This window comes from Periplaneta americana, chromosome 2 (genome assembly GCF_040183065.1).
Source record: "Periplaneta americana isolate PAMFEO1 chromosome 2, P.americana_PAMFEO1_priV1, whole genome shotgun sequence".
NCBI lineage: Eukaryota > Metazoa > Arthropoda > Insecta > Blattodea > Blattidae > Periplaneta > Periplaneta americana.
In genome coordinates this window covers 168,480,268-168,498,801 of record NC_091118.1, presented here as the reverse complement: position 1 = coordinate 168,498,801, position 18,534 = coordinate 168,480,268, and the positions used below count along the sequence as shown (strand labels likewise).

Below are 18,534 nucleotides of genomic sequence, written 5' to 3'. Positions count from 1 at the left end.
ATATTGAGGTTAAACAAAGGACACTCTCTGCAAATAAATGTTCCTGTCGACTCAGGAAACAATTGAAATCACGTTTAATTTCAAGAAATATTAAATTATTAATTTAAAAAATACTTATAAGACCTGTGCTATGGTAGCATATGTCTCTGTATATTTCAGAGAAGAATTCTTAGATGCATTTTTGGGGCTGTGAAAGAAGAAGGTCCATAGAGATTTTGAATTATATCAATTGTACAAAGGGCCAGATATAGTTAAGTTCATTAAACTTAATAGACTCAAATGGGCAGGGCGTATAATACGAATGAATAATGACAGAATTAGAAGAAGAATTTTTAAAACAAAAGCAGAGGGCAAGAGAGGAGTTGAAAGGCCTAAATTCAGATGAGAGGGCGGTATCTGCCAAGACGTTAAACTGACTGGAGGAAGGAACTGGGAGGACAAGGCTCTTAATAGGGAGGAATGGAAGAAGCTTCTGGGGAAGGCCAGGATCCACACTGGGCTATCGAGCCATTGATGATGTTGATATTTTATGTCTCAAAAACTCTTGGAAGAAAATATAAACCTGAATGACAGTAACTTCGTTAAAATTCTGAATTCTATGTGCAGCACAGACATGTAAATACTACAATCTGAACAATTTGCGCTAGAAAGAGTGGGCGAAGAAAGAATAATGCTCAAACTGATAAGGAAAAGACTGAGTCATTGGTTGAGAAGAAACTGCCTACTGAAAGATGCACTGGGAGGAATGGTGAACGGGAGAAAATTTCGAGGCAGAGGAAGATATCAGAAAATAAACAGCATTAGGCCATATTGATCATATGTCTAGACCAGACCTGCAGAACTCGCAAAGTAGGGGAACTATGACGTCAGCCTCACTCCACTTCTATTGGGGATAATCGACTTCCGCCCCGAGAATGAATGTTGATGCAGCCGAGCATAAATAGAACTCCGTGACCGCACAGGTAGAAAAGGTGGGTGGGGTAAGAAAGGGGAGGAAAGCAGTCGCTCTTAAGAGCTACAGTTCTGCAGGCCTGGTCTAGACTAAAAGGAATGCGGAAAATAGGGAAGATTGGAGAATGTTGGGTTTGCAGTGAATGACCTACCCTTGGACAGAAAACTATAAATGAATGAAAATGAAAATTAAGAAATAAATATTAAACAACTACTTAGAGAGTTATAGTTTGATCCACAATTATTCGTTAACGTTACGTAACGTATAAATAACTCAAACCTTAACTATTTTTTAATAATCCCCAAACATATCCATATACTGCATTTCTGCCAGCGACCAGAGAGCTTTTTTATACCTTCTCGAAGAGCATCTTTGGTTGTTTTGCTGTTATTTCCGAAATTCTTTCATCCCCAGGTCATTCGTTGCAAGTATTTTTCTTCACAGAGTTTTCTCAGCGATCCAAACAGATTATAGTATTTCGGTGATAAATCCAGGCTGTATGGAGAATGTGGCAGCACTTCCCAGGATGTTAACGATATCTTGTGTGATTTTTGCTTAGTGAAAACGGGTGCTGTCATGAAGGAAGATGATTTCTTTAGACAATTTCTCACAGGTTCTTAACTTCATGGTTTATTTCAAAATGCGTTTCAATATTTATTTATGCAACTAGTAGGATAGTTGCATTATTATCGCTCGAATATGTTTTGAAGAAAGAACCTGAGCTCCAATAACAAAAACGGAGACTACTAGATTAGCGAGAACATTCTTCACGAGGATCCAGACGCTGCACTGATGATTGTAGGCCTATAGTACGGAAAGAGGAAAATAAGACGTTGCAGTAATCGAAGAGGGGGGGAGAAAACAGAAACTCCAAGAATCATATTTAAGAAATTATCCCGAAATACTGTATTCGGTGTATTTTCTGATCTTATAATAGTTTTCTTGTAATTACCGCCTTTCATTACTTTAAATATCGCAGTTGCGATTTCATTCTGTCACAGACTACCCTCTAAGTTCTCAATCATAGCTAGGATTCGATCCGTGGTCTATCGGACGCAGTAACCTTGGCGTTTCTGGGACATCTAAAAGCATGCATAATAGACGTGGTCATTATTTATTTCGCGTTGTGACAGCCCACACATTCTGATGTATAATTCAGTACTGCGAACAGGTATTTCGTTAGACAACATGTCACCGTGCTTCTTGTTTTTCTCACCTGTGAAGTACAGGAAAGCACCAAAAACAAAGCACGGAGAAAATCCACGGCGGATATTTGTGATGGAAAGATAAGGCGGTTGATGGCGAGTGGAAATGTGAATTGGAAGATGGATTGGTGATTGGGTAAATTGGTCTAATGGTATTTCTTCACTTGACCACCTTTTCTAGTAGACAGGCTATTCATAAGTGATGATATGTCGATATAGCGGCGATGAATGAGAATGGTATAGCACTTTGTGTGACAGTCTTTTTGCAAATGATCCGTTCGGAATAGAACGAACCCCACTCCCTTTTGGTATGAAACTGCTAGCTAAATTATAATAGAGGCTCAACATGTAGGTACATAGTTGGTATGTGGCTGGATGGTTGAATATGTGAATGAATGAATAGGTGGATGAAGGATAAATAGGTAGATAGACGAATAAATAAGTGGATGCATAAAGTGACAGATGAATTGCACGTATAGATGGATAGACAAATGGTTAGATGAATACATAAAGGTAGACGGATGGGTGAATGGATATGTAGAGATATTCTATGGAAATAACATTTGGAGCTTCCTCATTGTATAGGTTTCGCTTACAACATACTGCGTTTGTGCAGTAAACACGAACGCTTGCTTATATGCTACTTGTGAACTCTCGTGTGAAATAATTGCCTATATGCAAGTGAACTCCCATCAAGACTCACTCCAAATTTTAATTTATCTCTACCTGCATACATAGGTTAATGAATGGATGAATAGGTTGAATAGGTAGATGGATCGATATGTACAGTAGTGGCAAAAAAAACCGGACCGACCCTTGTAGCTGATTTCAGAGCCTTGTTCACTCCAGAGCACGATAGACTGGTAACTAAGACTTTCGTGGTTCGAATCCTGCCTAGGAAGGAAACTTTTTTTTTTGTTCCTTATTAAAATTTATACCCAGTACTTTTCGATTGCTGGTAAAATTCATGTTCTGGGAATAATAAGTTAATTAAGTAGTAAAATATCGCTGCAATCGAAAAGTATTGGGAATAAATTTGAATAAGGAACAAAAAAAAGTTTCCTTCTCAGGCAGGATTCGAACCACGAAAGTCCTAGTTACCAGTCTATCGTGCCCTGGAGTGAACAAGGTTCTGAAATGAGCTACAAGGGTAGGTCCGGTTTTTTTGCCACTACTGTACATGACGAAACTGCAAGACGCGCCAGTATTTCTATCTTAATTTCTCTCCAAGCGTTAGACTTCGGACGTAGGCATATCAGGTTAAATCGATTTTGGTTAACACAAACTACATCATCTTGAAGTATTTTACATTCCTTCTGAGACAATCTATATACGCATATATGGATGGATAAATAGATAGATAGGTTAACAAATAGAAGTGTGGCTGAATTTGTACACAGATGTATAAATAGGTGGATGGATTAATATGTACATGGATGAATAAGTAGGTAGATGAATATATGTATATGGATAAGTAGTTGTATGGATTAACAAATATATGTATATATGAAAATGTACATTGTACATGGTTGGATATATAGGTGAATAAATTAATATATTACGTACATGGGCGTATGAATAGGTGGATGAATATGTGAATGGATGATTAAAATGGACGAATATACAAATTGTCTAAAAAAATAGACCAACAAATTAATTGTAGTAGTCCACAAAGTATAGAAATATGCCAGTGAAGACGCCTTAGTCCCATTTTAAATAATTTTCAAATTATCATTTTGTGAATTTATTATAGGTCAGTATAAATAATGAAAACTATTCAATGTCTGAAAGGTCTAAAAGAAGGCAAAGGGTATGTGTTAAATGTAGAGAAGATATTCCCGATGTTTTGTTTCTTTTCGCTCAAATGATTCCCACTTTTTAATTGGTAAAATTATACAAACTCAACCTAACTCAGAGCTTAGGGAGTGTATGGACAATTGTTCTCCGATTCCGCGGCAAGCTACAAGTTGAATAGTTCGATGCCAGGTAGTAAACAAATGTCAAAATATTTACAATGTATACCAACACAATGCCTAATCACAAATCATGTTTATTTGATATCTCACGAATTATTATTTGTTAGAAGAGTGAAAACATTTGCTTTTGAGCTTTTTGATTGAAGAATATTCCAGAAAATTTGTCGGTTTATTTCTTTATACACTTTGTATACTCACGGATGGATGGATAAATAGATGATGGATTAGCAAATAGATGTATGAATGAATATCGTACATAGATGTATGATTAAGTGGATGGATGAATATGTATACATGGACCAATAAATAGGTTGATAAGTAAATTTATGGACGGACACAGATTTATGAATAAATAGGTGCACGGTATATTTATGAAATAGATAAATAAATTGTAGATTGATAGATTGAATAGGAATGGGTGAGGGTTGAATGCAGGTATGTAGATTTATTGATGAGTGGGTTGATGGATAGATTTAAGCTCCAGTAGGTGAATGGGTAACTAGGTAAATGGATGTGTTTGATGGATAAAATTGGATGAAAATGAGCGTGTTAGTGGAATATTTGGTTGCATTGATGAATGAATGAATGAATGAATGAATGAATGAATGAATGAATGAATGAGTGAATGAATGAATGACAAGGTAGAGGGGTGGGCGAATACTTCTCACGGGATGAATGATTTGATGTTAGGATGGATGGATGGATCTATGGATGGACTAGTGAGTGAGTGAGTGAGTGAGTGAGTAAATGAGTGGGTGAGTGAATGAATGAATGAATGATTGACAGAATGAATGAATGAATGAATGAATGGATGGATGAATGAATGACAAGGTAGAGGGGTGGGCGAATACTTCTCACGGGATGAATGATTTGATGTTAGGATGGATGGATGGATGGATGGATGGATCTATGGATGGACTAGTGAGTGAGTGAGTGAGTGAGTAAATGAGTGGGTGAGTGAATGAATGAATGATTGACAGAATGAATGAATGAATGAATGAATGAATGAATGAATGAATGAATGAATGAATGAATGAATGAATGAATGAATGACAAGGTTGAGGGGTGGGCAAATACTTCTCACGGGATGAATGATTTGATGTTTGGATGGATGGATGGATGGATGGATGGATGGATGGATGGATGGATGGATGGATGGATGGGTGGGTGGATGGATCTATGGATGGACTAGTGAGTGAGTGAGTGAATGAGTGGGTGAGTGAATGAATGAATGATTTGACTGAATGAATGAATGAATGAATGAATGAATGAATGAATGAATGAATTAATTAATTAATTAATGACAAGGTTGAGGTATGGGCGAATACTTCTCACGGGATGAATGATTTGATGTTTGGATGGATGGATGGATGGATCTATGGATGGACTAGTGAGTGAGTGAGTGAATAAGTGGGTGAGTGAATGAATGAATGATTGACAGGATGAATGAATGAACAAATGCATGAATGTTTAGATTAATAAATTAATAATTGGGTGACTGTCTAAGTGAATGTAAGGGAAAATGAGTTTGTAAATGGATGGATGAATAAATGAATAAAAGGTACTTGTGTGTTTAGTTGGGTAGATGGATTATTAATGATTACATCAAAGACTGGTGAGTGGATAAATAGCGATTAGCGGATAAGTTGCCGTAAAGTCTATGTTAGAAGTTATGAGCTGACAAGCAAACATTCTCATGGGGGCAGATAAAAAAGTTAATATTTTTCTTCCACCATGTTAGTAACTTCAAAACAAGAGCTTACACAAATTTTGGCCACTCGAGCGCAATTACGAGGGCCTCCCAGAAAATAAGTTTCCTAACGCCGTTTACAGAAAGAAAACACAATTCCATGGAAAGATTTATTGGAACAGATACAGATATTGTTGAACTATTTTTCAACATATTCACTACCGGAAATGAGACATTTGTCATACCGTTGGATCAATTTTTGTATCTCTGTGTCATAGAAGCCTCCCGCCTGAGATCGGGACCAGTGTGTGACAACCGTCTGCACCTCACTGTTGATTCCACGGTATAGTAAGAAATGTCTCAGTTCCGGTGGGAAATACGTTGAAAAATAGTTGAACAATTGCTGTATCTGTTCCAATAAGTATTTTCATGAAATTCTGTTTTCTTTCTGTAAACGACCTCAAGGAAACTTACTTTCTGGGGGCCCTCGTAATTGCGCTCGAATGGCCAAAATTTGTATAAGCACTTGTTTTGACATTATTAACATGGTGGAAGAAAAAAAATAACTCTGTCTGCCCCCATGAGAATGTTTGCTTGTGAGTCTCAGAGCGGGGATGATATTATGAAATAAATACAGATACAGAATTTACAAGTCGAAAAGAAACAGAAGATGGCAAAGTACAATACTAGAAGTAGGAAGTGTCAGAGGAACGGGAATTTGGGTAGATGAGAAGAGGAGTACAAGAATAACGATGACGTGTACTGAACCTAATTGCACTGTAACGCCTTGACGATTCGATGACTACAACACGGAAGTGACGTACGTTTTGCCTATCGTGCTCGGCGTGCAAGGCGACGAAAAACAATCTCACGAAACAACAAATACCAGCAGTTACAAAAACAAGTTCAGGCTTCAGGACTGTTCCCATATTTGGATTAATAAGATATATATATATATATATATATATATATATATATATATATATATACACACACTCGAGTATATAAAGATGACGCTACTGCATTTAATTTTATTTAGCTTTCAGAAATGTAATTATGGATCTAAATGGTATATATTTTCCTAGAATCAGAATACACTATGATTAGTGATTAGTATGCATTAAAAATGTTATGCGCAATACTAACTACATTAACTTATGAAGTGTTTGAATATCTTAGTTACGGTTTTACTATAAGCCCAATTTTTGTCATAACAATACAAGGTGGCTATGGAGTCTGGACACATGAGAGGAGGAGAAAATGAAGCGATGGGTAGTAGAAACAGAAGATGAGAATGAAGAGGAGAAGAAGAGATGAGCAGGAAGAGGAAAAGAAAGGAAACGAGAACCAACATGATTACAAAGAAGAGCTAAACACAATCAAATACATAGCACAAGGAAACGGATACAACCCAAAATAATAGACAACATAATACGAAAGACAAAACATAATCACAAAAACATAAGAATACAACACAAACACAAGAACACAAAAAATACATCACACTAACATACGAAAACAAAAACACACACAAGATTGCAACCTCATTCAAGAAATTAAATTACAACATCGCATACAGAACAAATAGTACTCTACAAAACATCTCAATACACAAACAACACAAACAAGCAAATACAACCACATAGGCGCATACAAACTCAAGTGTAACACCTGCAACAACTTCTACATAGGATAGACAGGCAGATCATTTCAAACACATTACAAAGAACATATCACAGCCATAAAAAAATTACAAAACACTTCCATATATGCAAAACACATCACAAATGCTAACCATACCTACAGAGACATCAACACAGACATAGAAATTCTACACATCCAACCAAAAAGCCAGAAACTAAACACACTAGTACAATACGAAATATACAGACACACAATAACATACCCAAATAAAATTCTCAACACACAACTCAATTTCAGAACACACACACTCTTTGACTCCACATTACACTACACAAACACACCCCCATAGGAAACAAAATGAAAGGTGCCAAGACCAGCAACAACCAGTTCTGAAGAAGGTCAATAACAGGCCGAAACATGTAAACCGGGTACGATAAAATTTAACACGAGAAAGACATATAATACATATTACGAAAAGAGAAGAGATGAAGAAAAGTGAAAAAGAAGATGGGAAAGGAGAGAAAACTAGAGAGATGAAAATGAAGAAATATAGGGGGAAAGGATATGAAGAAGATGAAGGCAAAAGGGAAAAATGAAAGAGGAAAGGTTGAAGAAAGGGGAACAAAAGATGGGGAGAAAAGAAGGGAAAGCGGAAGAGAAGAATATGAAGGAAAAGTGAAGCTAAATCTAAGGGGAAAAGAACATGGGAAAAATAGGAAAGAAAACTGAAGAGAAGAAAATGAAGAAGGAAAGGAATGTGGATGTGAAGAAGATGAGGAGAAAAAGGAAATTGGAAATGAAGAGAGAAGAAAGAAGAATATGAGGGAAATGAAGTTAGGAGAAAGAGAAAGGGGAAGAGAAGAAGAAGAGAGGAAAGCGGAAGAGGAAAGATAAAGGGGAATAAGAGAAGAAAGAAGAGAAGAAAAGAAAGAAGGATAAGAAGAGACGAACACATTAAAGAAAAAGTAAAAGAATAGAAGAATAGGAAAAAGAGAAACGGCAAGAAAAGGTTGAAGAAGAGAAGAGAGAAATGAGAAATAAGATGAGGAGAAATTTTTGTATATATTTCTTTATCATCACAATATTTTATTCTTATGCGTTATCTAATCAGAAGTAAATAAAACCGGCGATCCAAGAAGATTATTCTTCACTGTAGTATCTGCATTAAGTAGATGCGAATTTGCTAGAGTATAACTTTATTAATTTAACTTTATTGTGTTATTTATACTTATTTTGCTATCTCATAGCAACAAAATTGAGAAGCAACTTAATACAATGTCCCATAGAATCTGACACTACGATTTATATCTGGTACATTTTTTTCAGGTTTAATTCTCATAAAAGCTTGAGACAGCACAGCATGGTTATGTAAATGTGATACCTATATAGCAAAAGCAAAACTAGGAATGAAAAGGCGGTGTGAAACATTTCTTGTCACGAACTGCGGGTCAACTGTTAACAATAGTCCGCTGCTGCGGTCAGTGGCGTGTATTGCAACCTGTTTCTGTATTGATCTCTCTGCAGCCGGGTAAAACCCAAGGATTTTAAGATGATTTATAAACCACAATACATTAATAAAGGGGGCTACACGACAGACACAGAACAATATAGATAACTACTGTATATACTTCTTTATCATAATATAGTACAAGGAGTGGTCAGGAAATGAGTTTCTATACGCACCACCTTTTACCTCGTACATATTATTTTTTTACTTTGTTATTTAACGACGCTGTATCAACTACTAGGCTATTTAGCGTCGATGGGATTGGTGATAGAGAGATGGCATTTAGCGATATGCATATGAGGCATATAAATTGTTACACCGTTTGTGTACTCAGAAAATGTGTATGATGTAGTGCGCTTGGTGTTCTGACTAGCCTGCAAAAGATCAGGGGTAACCGGTTGAAATTCGAACATTCGGTCGGATGCTCTACCTTGTCGGATGTTCTCTCACTGGTTGAATTTAACCGGTTGTAACTCCTATTCTACAGCTCTCTGATATGGATGTTTCAAACATTTAGAATTAAAAAGAAGAAGCTCAATTTACTAGTAATATAATTCAGAATTTATATTACTTAGCTTCATAAATAGAAAATAACATTAGAAATTATTACAATATTATAATATACTAGAGGCTTGTGCAGCAAATGCTGCAAACTAACTTCATTAGACGTTCAAATAAACATTTTTAGATGTATTTTCAATGAAGAATACCAGACATTTTGAAAGTTATTTGCTTCCGTAATAATGAAACATACTCCCTCCGAATGATTTTTATGTCAAATACTTTTTCTTGAACCTATCCACCTTCAGTTTTTGAGTTTCAACGAGAAAACGCAAGTAACAATGTCAGGACGATCAGTGGATTTTTCATGTGGGAGTAAAGCAATAGCTATTTCAGGTCATTGTGGATTGTAGGCGAAAGTTAAAAAAGTCAGGTTAATTATCCTTACTAGTTGCTGATATGCAAGCATTTTTTGTCTGCATCACTAGAACTTTCATAATTAACATCACATCCCAAAAAAAATTAAAATGTTTTACTTGTTCTTTAAGACTACACCTACGCAAATATTGTTCTTGAATATTATACTCACTTACATACTTACTTATGCCTTATACCTTATGCCGCCCTCACATAAGCCCTCCATGCATCGGCACCTATTATGATGATGATTATTATTATTATTATTATTATTATTATTATTATTATTATTATTATTATTATTATTATTATTATAGTACATGTTTAAATTCGGTTTCATTATCGACGAGTGCAATTTGAAAGACACGTCTCTATCCACGTGAGCGTTGCAGAAAGTTTCGTGCATGAACTCGCCCTTGTAAAATCAATAAAGAAAACCTGGAAATGACTATTTCTGACACTACAAGTACGTACTGTTTCAAGAGCCCCAGTTCAAGGGAATGTGAGCTGGGTATTGAGGATTATATAATTTTAGGTACTTAATCTAAATTAGAACTGAGCTGCAATCAGATTTGTTGAAAAGTTCGCGTGGGCTAGGATCGTTGACCGTCTGCTCAACGTTGCGGCTCCAATTCTGCCCCAGTTACGAGCTCCGACCTATGAATTATGTAAGACTCGGCAAACGTCCATCTGCAGTACAGACTTCTGTGAACAAATTGTACACTCGTCCTCAAAATTGCTTGCATAAGGATTATATTGATAAAATGGAAGCGTTGCAATCGATGAGGCGGCGCGATGGTACTGCGATAGGCATGCGGGAAAAACTTCACTTATTTTCATTGATCCTGAGTTAGGCTTGCGGTGAGATGCACGTTGACGCTAAATATTAGTGTTCAATAAAATTCCTTACTCAAGAATAATATGCTGCAAATAATTAAATTCTGAAATTTAATAAAGTTACTGTTATTATAGAAACATACAGTGTCCGCAAAAAGTTTAAGGACACCCATCTAAAACAGGTAATAGGCTGTAGCCTAGTCCTTAAACTTTGTGCCAATATACACATGTTACTGTTTGACCTGAAAGTACAGTATAAATGCTACATTTTAGTAAGAACTAGGGGTCTCTAGCTCTGTTCATTCAAAATTTATAATTTAATGCACCCTCAAAAAACGTCATTTATACTGTATATAACAAAAGAATTGTAACTTGAAAATGGCTTGATGAATTTTCTCGCAGACGGGCGATTGCGGCCCGCGGTCAGTTTTATATGTGAATTGCGTCCCTATATTTTTAGGTCATATGTCAGTTGAGTCCCTATATTTTTTAGTCATGTCAGTTGCGTCCTTATATTTTTGGGTCATATGTCAGTTGAGTCCCTATATTTTTGAGTCATATGTCAGTTGCGTCCCTATATTTTTTGGGTCATACGTCAGTTGCGTCCCTGACACAAACAACACTTCCCTTCCCATTTTACAGACTTAGGACTGTCTGTAACATCACCAATTTAAACGTTACAGGTAGGTTAAGATTGTTGTTTGTGGCATCTTCTACCATACAATGTTGGTAGTGTCATTTTTCACCATAAAATGTATTAAAATTCATGAGTTGCATTTTCACCATGAAACTACAATCGTATTGGTTGAAACCTAAATGAAAGATTCCGGATGAAATCCAATCTTGTTATAATATGACCTTGCTGCATATCAATCATGTTTTTACGAATAAAAGTTTCTTTCTCCCTCCTTGCCTGTTTAAATGGCAGAGGTCTATCAGTACGTAGTTTTAAGTATATTTCGCTTTGTATTTCTTTCAAAACGTCTATAAAATGGTAAATGGCAGTATAAAATAGACTATTAAGTTTTGAATGAAATGACTCGCAGCCATTAGTCGTTCTCATTGTTGCTGCTGCAAATTCTGTCCATACTGTTGGGGGAAAAGTGAGATCCGGAGCAACATACGTTTCAAAGATGTAATCCGTATACTGTTTAAGTCGGAAGTATTGTGGCTGAGAAGGCATTATGTGTCTGTGAATGCTTCGTCGATGGCGGTAGGGTCCAAAAAGGGCAAACCAAAAATATTACATCATGTAACGAGCCTATAATGATAGTAATTAAGACGCAAGTATGGATGTTTATGAAACGAGCGCAAGAAAGTTTCATAATATTCATACTAGCGTCTTAATTACCATTATAGGCAAGTTTCATACGACTTTTTATGCTCGATCATATTTCTAACTTGAAATTATTCAGATGTATACATTTTATTTGTATCTGACAAGATCGGAAGTGATCTTGTTCTAGGTCGTGAATTGTGGGATGTGCGCAGACGCGAAAGTATTGATTTTTTCCGAGGAATAATAATGTCATTGACCTTGATGTAATCCCGTTAAACTTGATATAACCTTGATTATTGAATTCGACATTGAAAAACTAGATGACAAATTGAATTTATTTGAATATTATTTACAATTAACGCTAATTATTATAGTAACAGAACATAACCTTCTGCGACAGTATTGGATTTCCAGCCTCCGTGACTTTTCGCTAATTCTCTTTCGATTGCATATCCGAGAATAATCGCTACTTGAGGTTTTATAACGGTACAAAGCTGACTTTTCATTGGCTGAACACCTGTAAGCTGAGTTGTCATTGGCTGAACACCTGTACTTTAATGAGTAGGTGTATTTTAATGACATGAATTAAAGGACTGCTACCAGGTGTATAATTAGTACATTTCGGCATGGTCGAGCATAAACAATCTTAAATACTGTCCAACTTTGGAATGGTTAGAGCGGTATTCTTTCACAAGTCCGAGATTTCTGTGTCTTAAGTCACCAACACTGTCCGAGATGAAAACGACACCCTTTTATTTCTGTCTTTGGAAGAATTATTTTTATTGCAAGATGAATAGGTAATTCAAAATCTATGTACACATAAGTTAACATGACCTCTTAATCCGGCAGGTAGCTGTGGACGCAACTAAAGTATATATTTGAAAAACCCCCAGATGCATAGTAGGCATAAGACAAATTGTATTGTACACTTATTAATTTCAATTCAGGAATCCGCCCCTGAGCACGAGTTCTCTTTCAGGGGCGAGCTAAAGTTTTTCTGTATATATTATATTTTATGTTATAATTATTAGCAAAATAAAAATAAACAAATAAATAATAAATAAACTGACATATTAATAATTTTCAGTCAACATGTTTACGGGGACGCAATTGACACCTTCCCAATTTTTTTTTATACAAGTTGGTCTACCAGGTAGCAGTCAGACCGGTATTGCTAAAGTTCATAAAATATGTGTGTAAAATATTTTGGGAGGGATTGAACATTTGCTAAATTTAGTGAAAACTGGATAAAATGTAGCAAGAAGAAACATTGTTTTTATTTCCCTCTCGTGTTGCCTAGATCTTCATAATATCTCTCCTTGTGTCAGAGCAGTGTACTAGGAGGCTTTGGTCACATGGCTGTTCATAGTGACAGAATGTTTCTTCTTGCTACATTTTATCCCGTTTCCATTAAATTTAGCAAATATTCAACCTCTCCCAAAATTTTAAGACACTTTTTTTATAAGATTATTTAGGGCCAAATTAAAGAAGTACCTAATTTCTCACGCCTTCTATTCTGTAGGTGAATTCATGACATTCAATAACACTTCATGAAATTTATACTAAAACTTTGAGTTGTACTAGTAGACTATATTGTAAACTTCTTCTGTATATATTATTTGAACTAGACTGACTATAAATTAAGACTTTATAATAGGCCTAATATTACATTTTTTTACTTGTTCCATATTTTAGCTGTGAAGTAATGTCCGAATATCGTGAAATGTTAATAAATACAATACAATAACTTTTAGCAATAACGTTCTCATTGCTACCTGGTAGACCTGCTTGTATTAAAAATTCAGAAACCTAGCTCAAGCCGTTTTCAAGTTATAATATTTTGTTATAAATAAATTTCGTTTTTTAAGAATGTCTTAAATTATAAACACTATCGTAAAGTTTGAATCAATAGAAGTATAGACTCCTGGTTTTTACTGAAAAGTAGCATTCCTACTGTACTTTCAGGCCAAACAGAGGCCTAACATATGTATGTTAGCACAAAATTTAAGGCCTGTAGCACATTGCTTGTTTTGAATTGGTGTCCTTAAACCTTTTGCCGACACTGTATTTATATTTTAAATCAGCTTACCAGAATGTTTGATTGTACCTAGCCAAAGTTTATATGTGGCAACTCAAAATAAAAAGTCCACTGCAAGAATGATGGATGTCATTTGGAATATATTTTGCAGGAGAAGCAATTGAAAGTTTGAAATGCTTAGCGCTCAAAGCTTAACTGTGATTTTCCGATCATTACTGGACAATGACTATCAGTGTTAATGCCATATAACTCTCTATGTACATTCTATATGTTTTAAGCTATGCATTGACAGTCTTGGTTCATTTTCGACAAGAAAGTGACATCCATCATTCTTGCAGTGGACTCTTCAAATGTAATTGACACTTGTGAAATGTAACGTAAACAACTGAAACTAATTTTATTATTAGAAGGATGCCGCTCATCACCCACATTATTTAATACAGGGTGTAAACGATATAACTACAGGAATGTTGACAGATGGCAATTATCGTGACTCTAAATAAAAAAAGTCTTAATAAAGTTTGTTCGAATCTCAGTACTTTTCCCGCAACTAACAATAATTTCTGAGACTAATACTTTCAGAAATGATAGCTGTTTAAATTAGAATATGACAAAAGACAACTGAACTTATGTTGAAAAAACCAAAGGAATAATCTGATGATATTGTTGTCTCTAGTCCCACAATTAATTAAGTAGTCTGTTAACCAAATTGGCAAAACTTCATTTCTCACACTAATTTATTAAACCGTGTCGGACTGTAAAGAAAACAACTATCGCAATATCCATATTTTATATGTTATACAATATTATAGTATGGTGAAATTTTAATTTTACTACCATTTTTTTCTATTGTTCTATTAAAATTATAGCATATAGCCTATTAACCTGTTGTATCCTGCAGGATACTTTGCGAATTTAAGGATTAACTATTTAATAGCCTATTGTATTTATTTATGAATTGACAACCGATTTAATGATTTATTTATTAATGAATTAAAACAGCATTCAATTATTAAAGTTATTGATTTAAATTTGCAGTTACAGGTATCAGTTGTGCCAGCACGAATAGAATTTTGCCTTGGTTGTGCTAGACTCTTTTTTAAAATACTTGGAGTGTTATATCTGCAATAGTGTGTGGTTAAAAAAGAAAGATTCATAACAAGCAACACTATGTTTCTGAATTATTAGACGGTGCTCGGGGCAAGAGGGTTGTCATATTTTTATGCAAATGGAGTTTTGTTCCCCAGGTATTCACATTCACATAAGCTAAATTCTACAAATGGGTATGCAAAAAACGAAATAATACTTCTATTTAATGTGTTTTATTTGTGTAGAAAATTATTTGTAATAAGGATCCGTAATTTAATTTTCATTTATATTAAAACTAATTTTTATGACTTATGTCCCTTTACCGAGACACCATCGAATTCTACATTTTATTACCAGTTGAAAACTTGTAATACTTCATATAATTTTAAACTTGAGAATTAAAAGTATTGTTATTAGATTTTTATGTTCAGAAACACAACCATATCACCAGTACAAATGTCGGTTTCTATACCGTTTACATCCTGTATATATTACGTATATGCTCTGTATACGATGTTATTTAAAATGGCTAAAATAGCACTATTATATTGTACATACGAAATACTCAAACAAAGACAATGCTTTTCGTTTATGACCAGGTTGGTCTGGTAACAAAGGACGATAATATTATAAATAAGGATACACAAATTTCTACCTAACAGCCAGGAATTATAACATGAGTATTTCATACGGGAAACTGAAGTTCTGGTATTTGAAAGGCATGAACCAATAAGAGTTAAAATAGTAATAGAAGACCAGATAATAGAACAAGTGAAAGATCTTAATGTTATTGGTTTTCAAATAAGTAGGAGTAAAAGTAGAAATCTAGATGACAAATTGAACTAGTCCCAACTCCTTTGTGACACAACAAAACAAATATTACAATAAAAGTAAGAACAGAAACTATTTTAAATTTTATAATGTTTGAGCAGTTCTTTCACTGCCGTAGATCTCGGAATGTTCAACACTAACAAAAAGAAACAAAATAAGAATTGAAGCAGCTGTAATGCAATTTTAAAGACAAATAGCATGGCATAAAAGAACTGATGAAATACAAGGTTATGTAAGAAGGGATCAATTGCAATTATTACCACACATCAGAACAATAACGGAATAACAAAATAAATGGGAAGAACATACTACTAAGATTTATTTCAAATCATCCGTCCTCAAGTGAGGTTGACCACTGGGATCCGGAATTAACGAACATAAAAGATAAAGGGAAATGAAACGAGCAAAATAATGATTCGATTAGTATATTAAAATAAAAATTTACGTGTTGACATATAAATGATAGTGTAGAATTTGAAGAGAGGCCTTCAGAATTTCCATTATAATCTTCTGAACCTCATAAAAGGGAATTTGAAAGGATTTAAGGATATTACATGTAAATTTTGGTAAACAACCCCTCGCTCCAAATAGTAAGCCTGTAACATCCCAGTTGTAAAGCGAAATGCCATATTTTTCACTGAGGTATGGAAGACAAGGTACATATTTAGCTCGCTTGTCATCATTTATCTGCAGTGCTTGATTAGTGTCTCGTTCAAAGCAAATCGTAGGGTCTAAGACCATCGCTTTCTGGGTTCTTCTATTGATGGCAATTATATCGACTCTTCTATGAGAATCATCTTCAGACACACAATGAATCTCCTCATGTACTTCCCATCATGAAGAACAATTTGATACCATAGCAAGTTTTTATTTACATTTCATATGAAAAAAAAATATTATATATGAAGACCTGCTATGAAATAAAGGCAGCGGTTTCAAGATTAGGCCGGAACGGCACAATATGTCCGAGACGCAAAGACGATAATGATGATGATGATGATGATGATTTAGACTTGAGAGTCTTGTATACTTTTATTGTTTTATGGAGTTAGTAGTAAATTGAGATTGAAGAATTCGCTATTACAAATGAAAAAAGTATTATTAGGATCTAATCAAATATACATGTATGTCACAGAAAGACAATGAATACATACGTCATTACTAACAGGCTAAGTCAGAAAGCGCTTCAATATTTCAAGAGAAAGGCATTAGTGACAGTGGCACACTTATCTTTTTCTCCAATATTAAAAAAGACCTTCTCTTGAACAAATAATCTACTTTAAAAATATCACCATCGCACTCCCAGTAAAATACTGTTATATGTCGAAAATCACATATTACTTTCGTAAATTATTTAGAACTCTGTTTTACTAGTTTGAGGTATGAAATTATAATAATAAAATAGTAAATTATGTAAGGTTTTGGTATCTATTTATTAAAATATTTTACAGCAGTATTTTACCAGGAAATATAATATCTTTACAAATCACAATTTTCGAGTTACGGCACTATTTTACTGGGAGTGCGACATCTCTGTTAAAATTGCTAGGTGTCGAAATATAAAATAAGTGTGAATTAAATGGCATTAAGAATCACAATATTATGTTTATTTTTAGACTTTCCATCAAATAAATCCTAACGATAAACATCAAAAGTGTACGAACTAAAATAACCGATTTTTTTTTTTAGTTCGAGTAATGTTGATCAAAACGAACGTTAAATTTGTTAGAAGCTAATGCTAATTAGAAAACACTTTTTAATCCCTCTTTCACGTAAAACATAATACAACAATACACTACATAAACACAAAAATATTTGTAGACTGTGATTATAGAGCAGAACATGTGCTTGACGGAACAGACGTGATAAAAATATTTACTCACCATTTTAGGAATTTTGGCGGTTGTAGTTTAACGTTGGGGTTAGAAACCTTCTCCCACCTCGCTCCTACCGTACGTACTTATATACACCTCGTAAACAATGCAAGTTGTCGATGAATGCCCAAGCTCGCGAGAAAGCTAGAAAAATCTATTGACACCTCGGGGAGGCTATTGGCAGCGGTGGGAAAACTGTGTTAGTAGAAAGAACGCCGAACCCCTCGAGTGAAGAGGCCGGAAAAGGATGGAAGAAGTGTTCTCTAAGGACAACAATCGTAAATCTTGGATGAAATATGACTAATTCAAGTCACGCGACAATAGGAGCTTCGGCGAATGAAAACGTAACCATGAATCGTGGGTGTAATAAACTGTCTTCGCGGCGAGGGAGGCAATTTCGAATGAAGGCTTGTAGCTCAAAACATCAAAGAGCACATGCGCCAACCGACACGACGCTGTCGATAACGCTATTTTTTAGCCTTAATTTTGTGTTGATTCTTGAAAGGTTGTAGCGGGTCGGGAACACGTCACCTGGCACGTGGTGCCCTTATTGTTTGAGAGTAAAAAGGGCTCCACAACGTGACAACTTCCTCCTGCTGGAAACTTCTCCGTAGCCTTTGCTTCGGGTAGCTAGTGGTTTTGCATACGCAGTTTATTATTTAATAATTTATTTAATGTTTGATAATAAAATTGT

General features: G+C 35.0%; 1 protein-coding gene across 1 annotated transcript in view; it reads right to left on the bottom strand.

The window, feature by feature from the left end:
• The window catches only part of LOC138694794 (tubulin alpha-1C chain-like), a 117,280-nt gene extending 99,058 nt beyond the window's left edge, over nt 1-18,222 (bottom strand). The window contains exon 1 of the mRNA XM_069818867.1: nt 17,850-18,222. Within this exon, the coding sequence (XP_069674968.1) occupies nt 17,850-17,852 (3 nt within the window). The 5' untranslated portion in view covers nt 17,853-18,222. The remainder of the gene's footprint in view (nt 1-17,849) is intronic.
• Between the last annotated feature and the right edge of the window lie 312 nt (nt 18,223-18,534).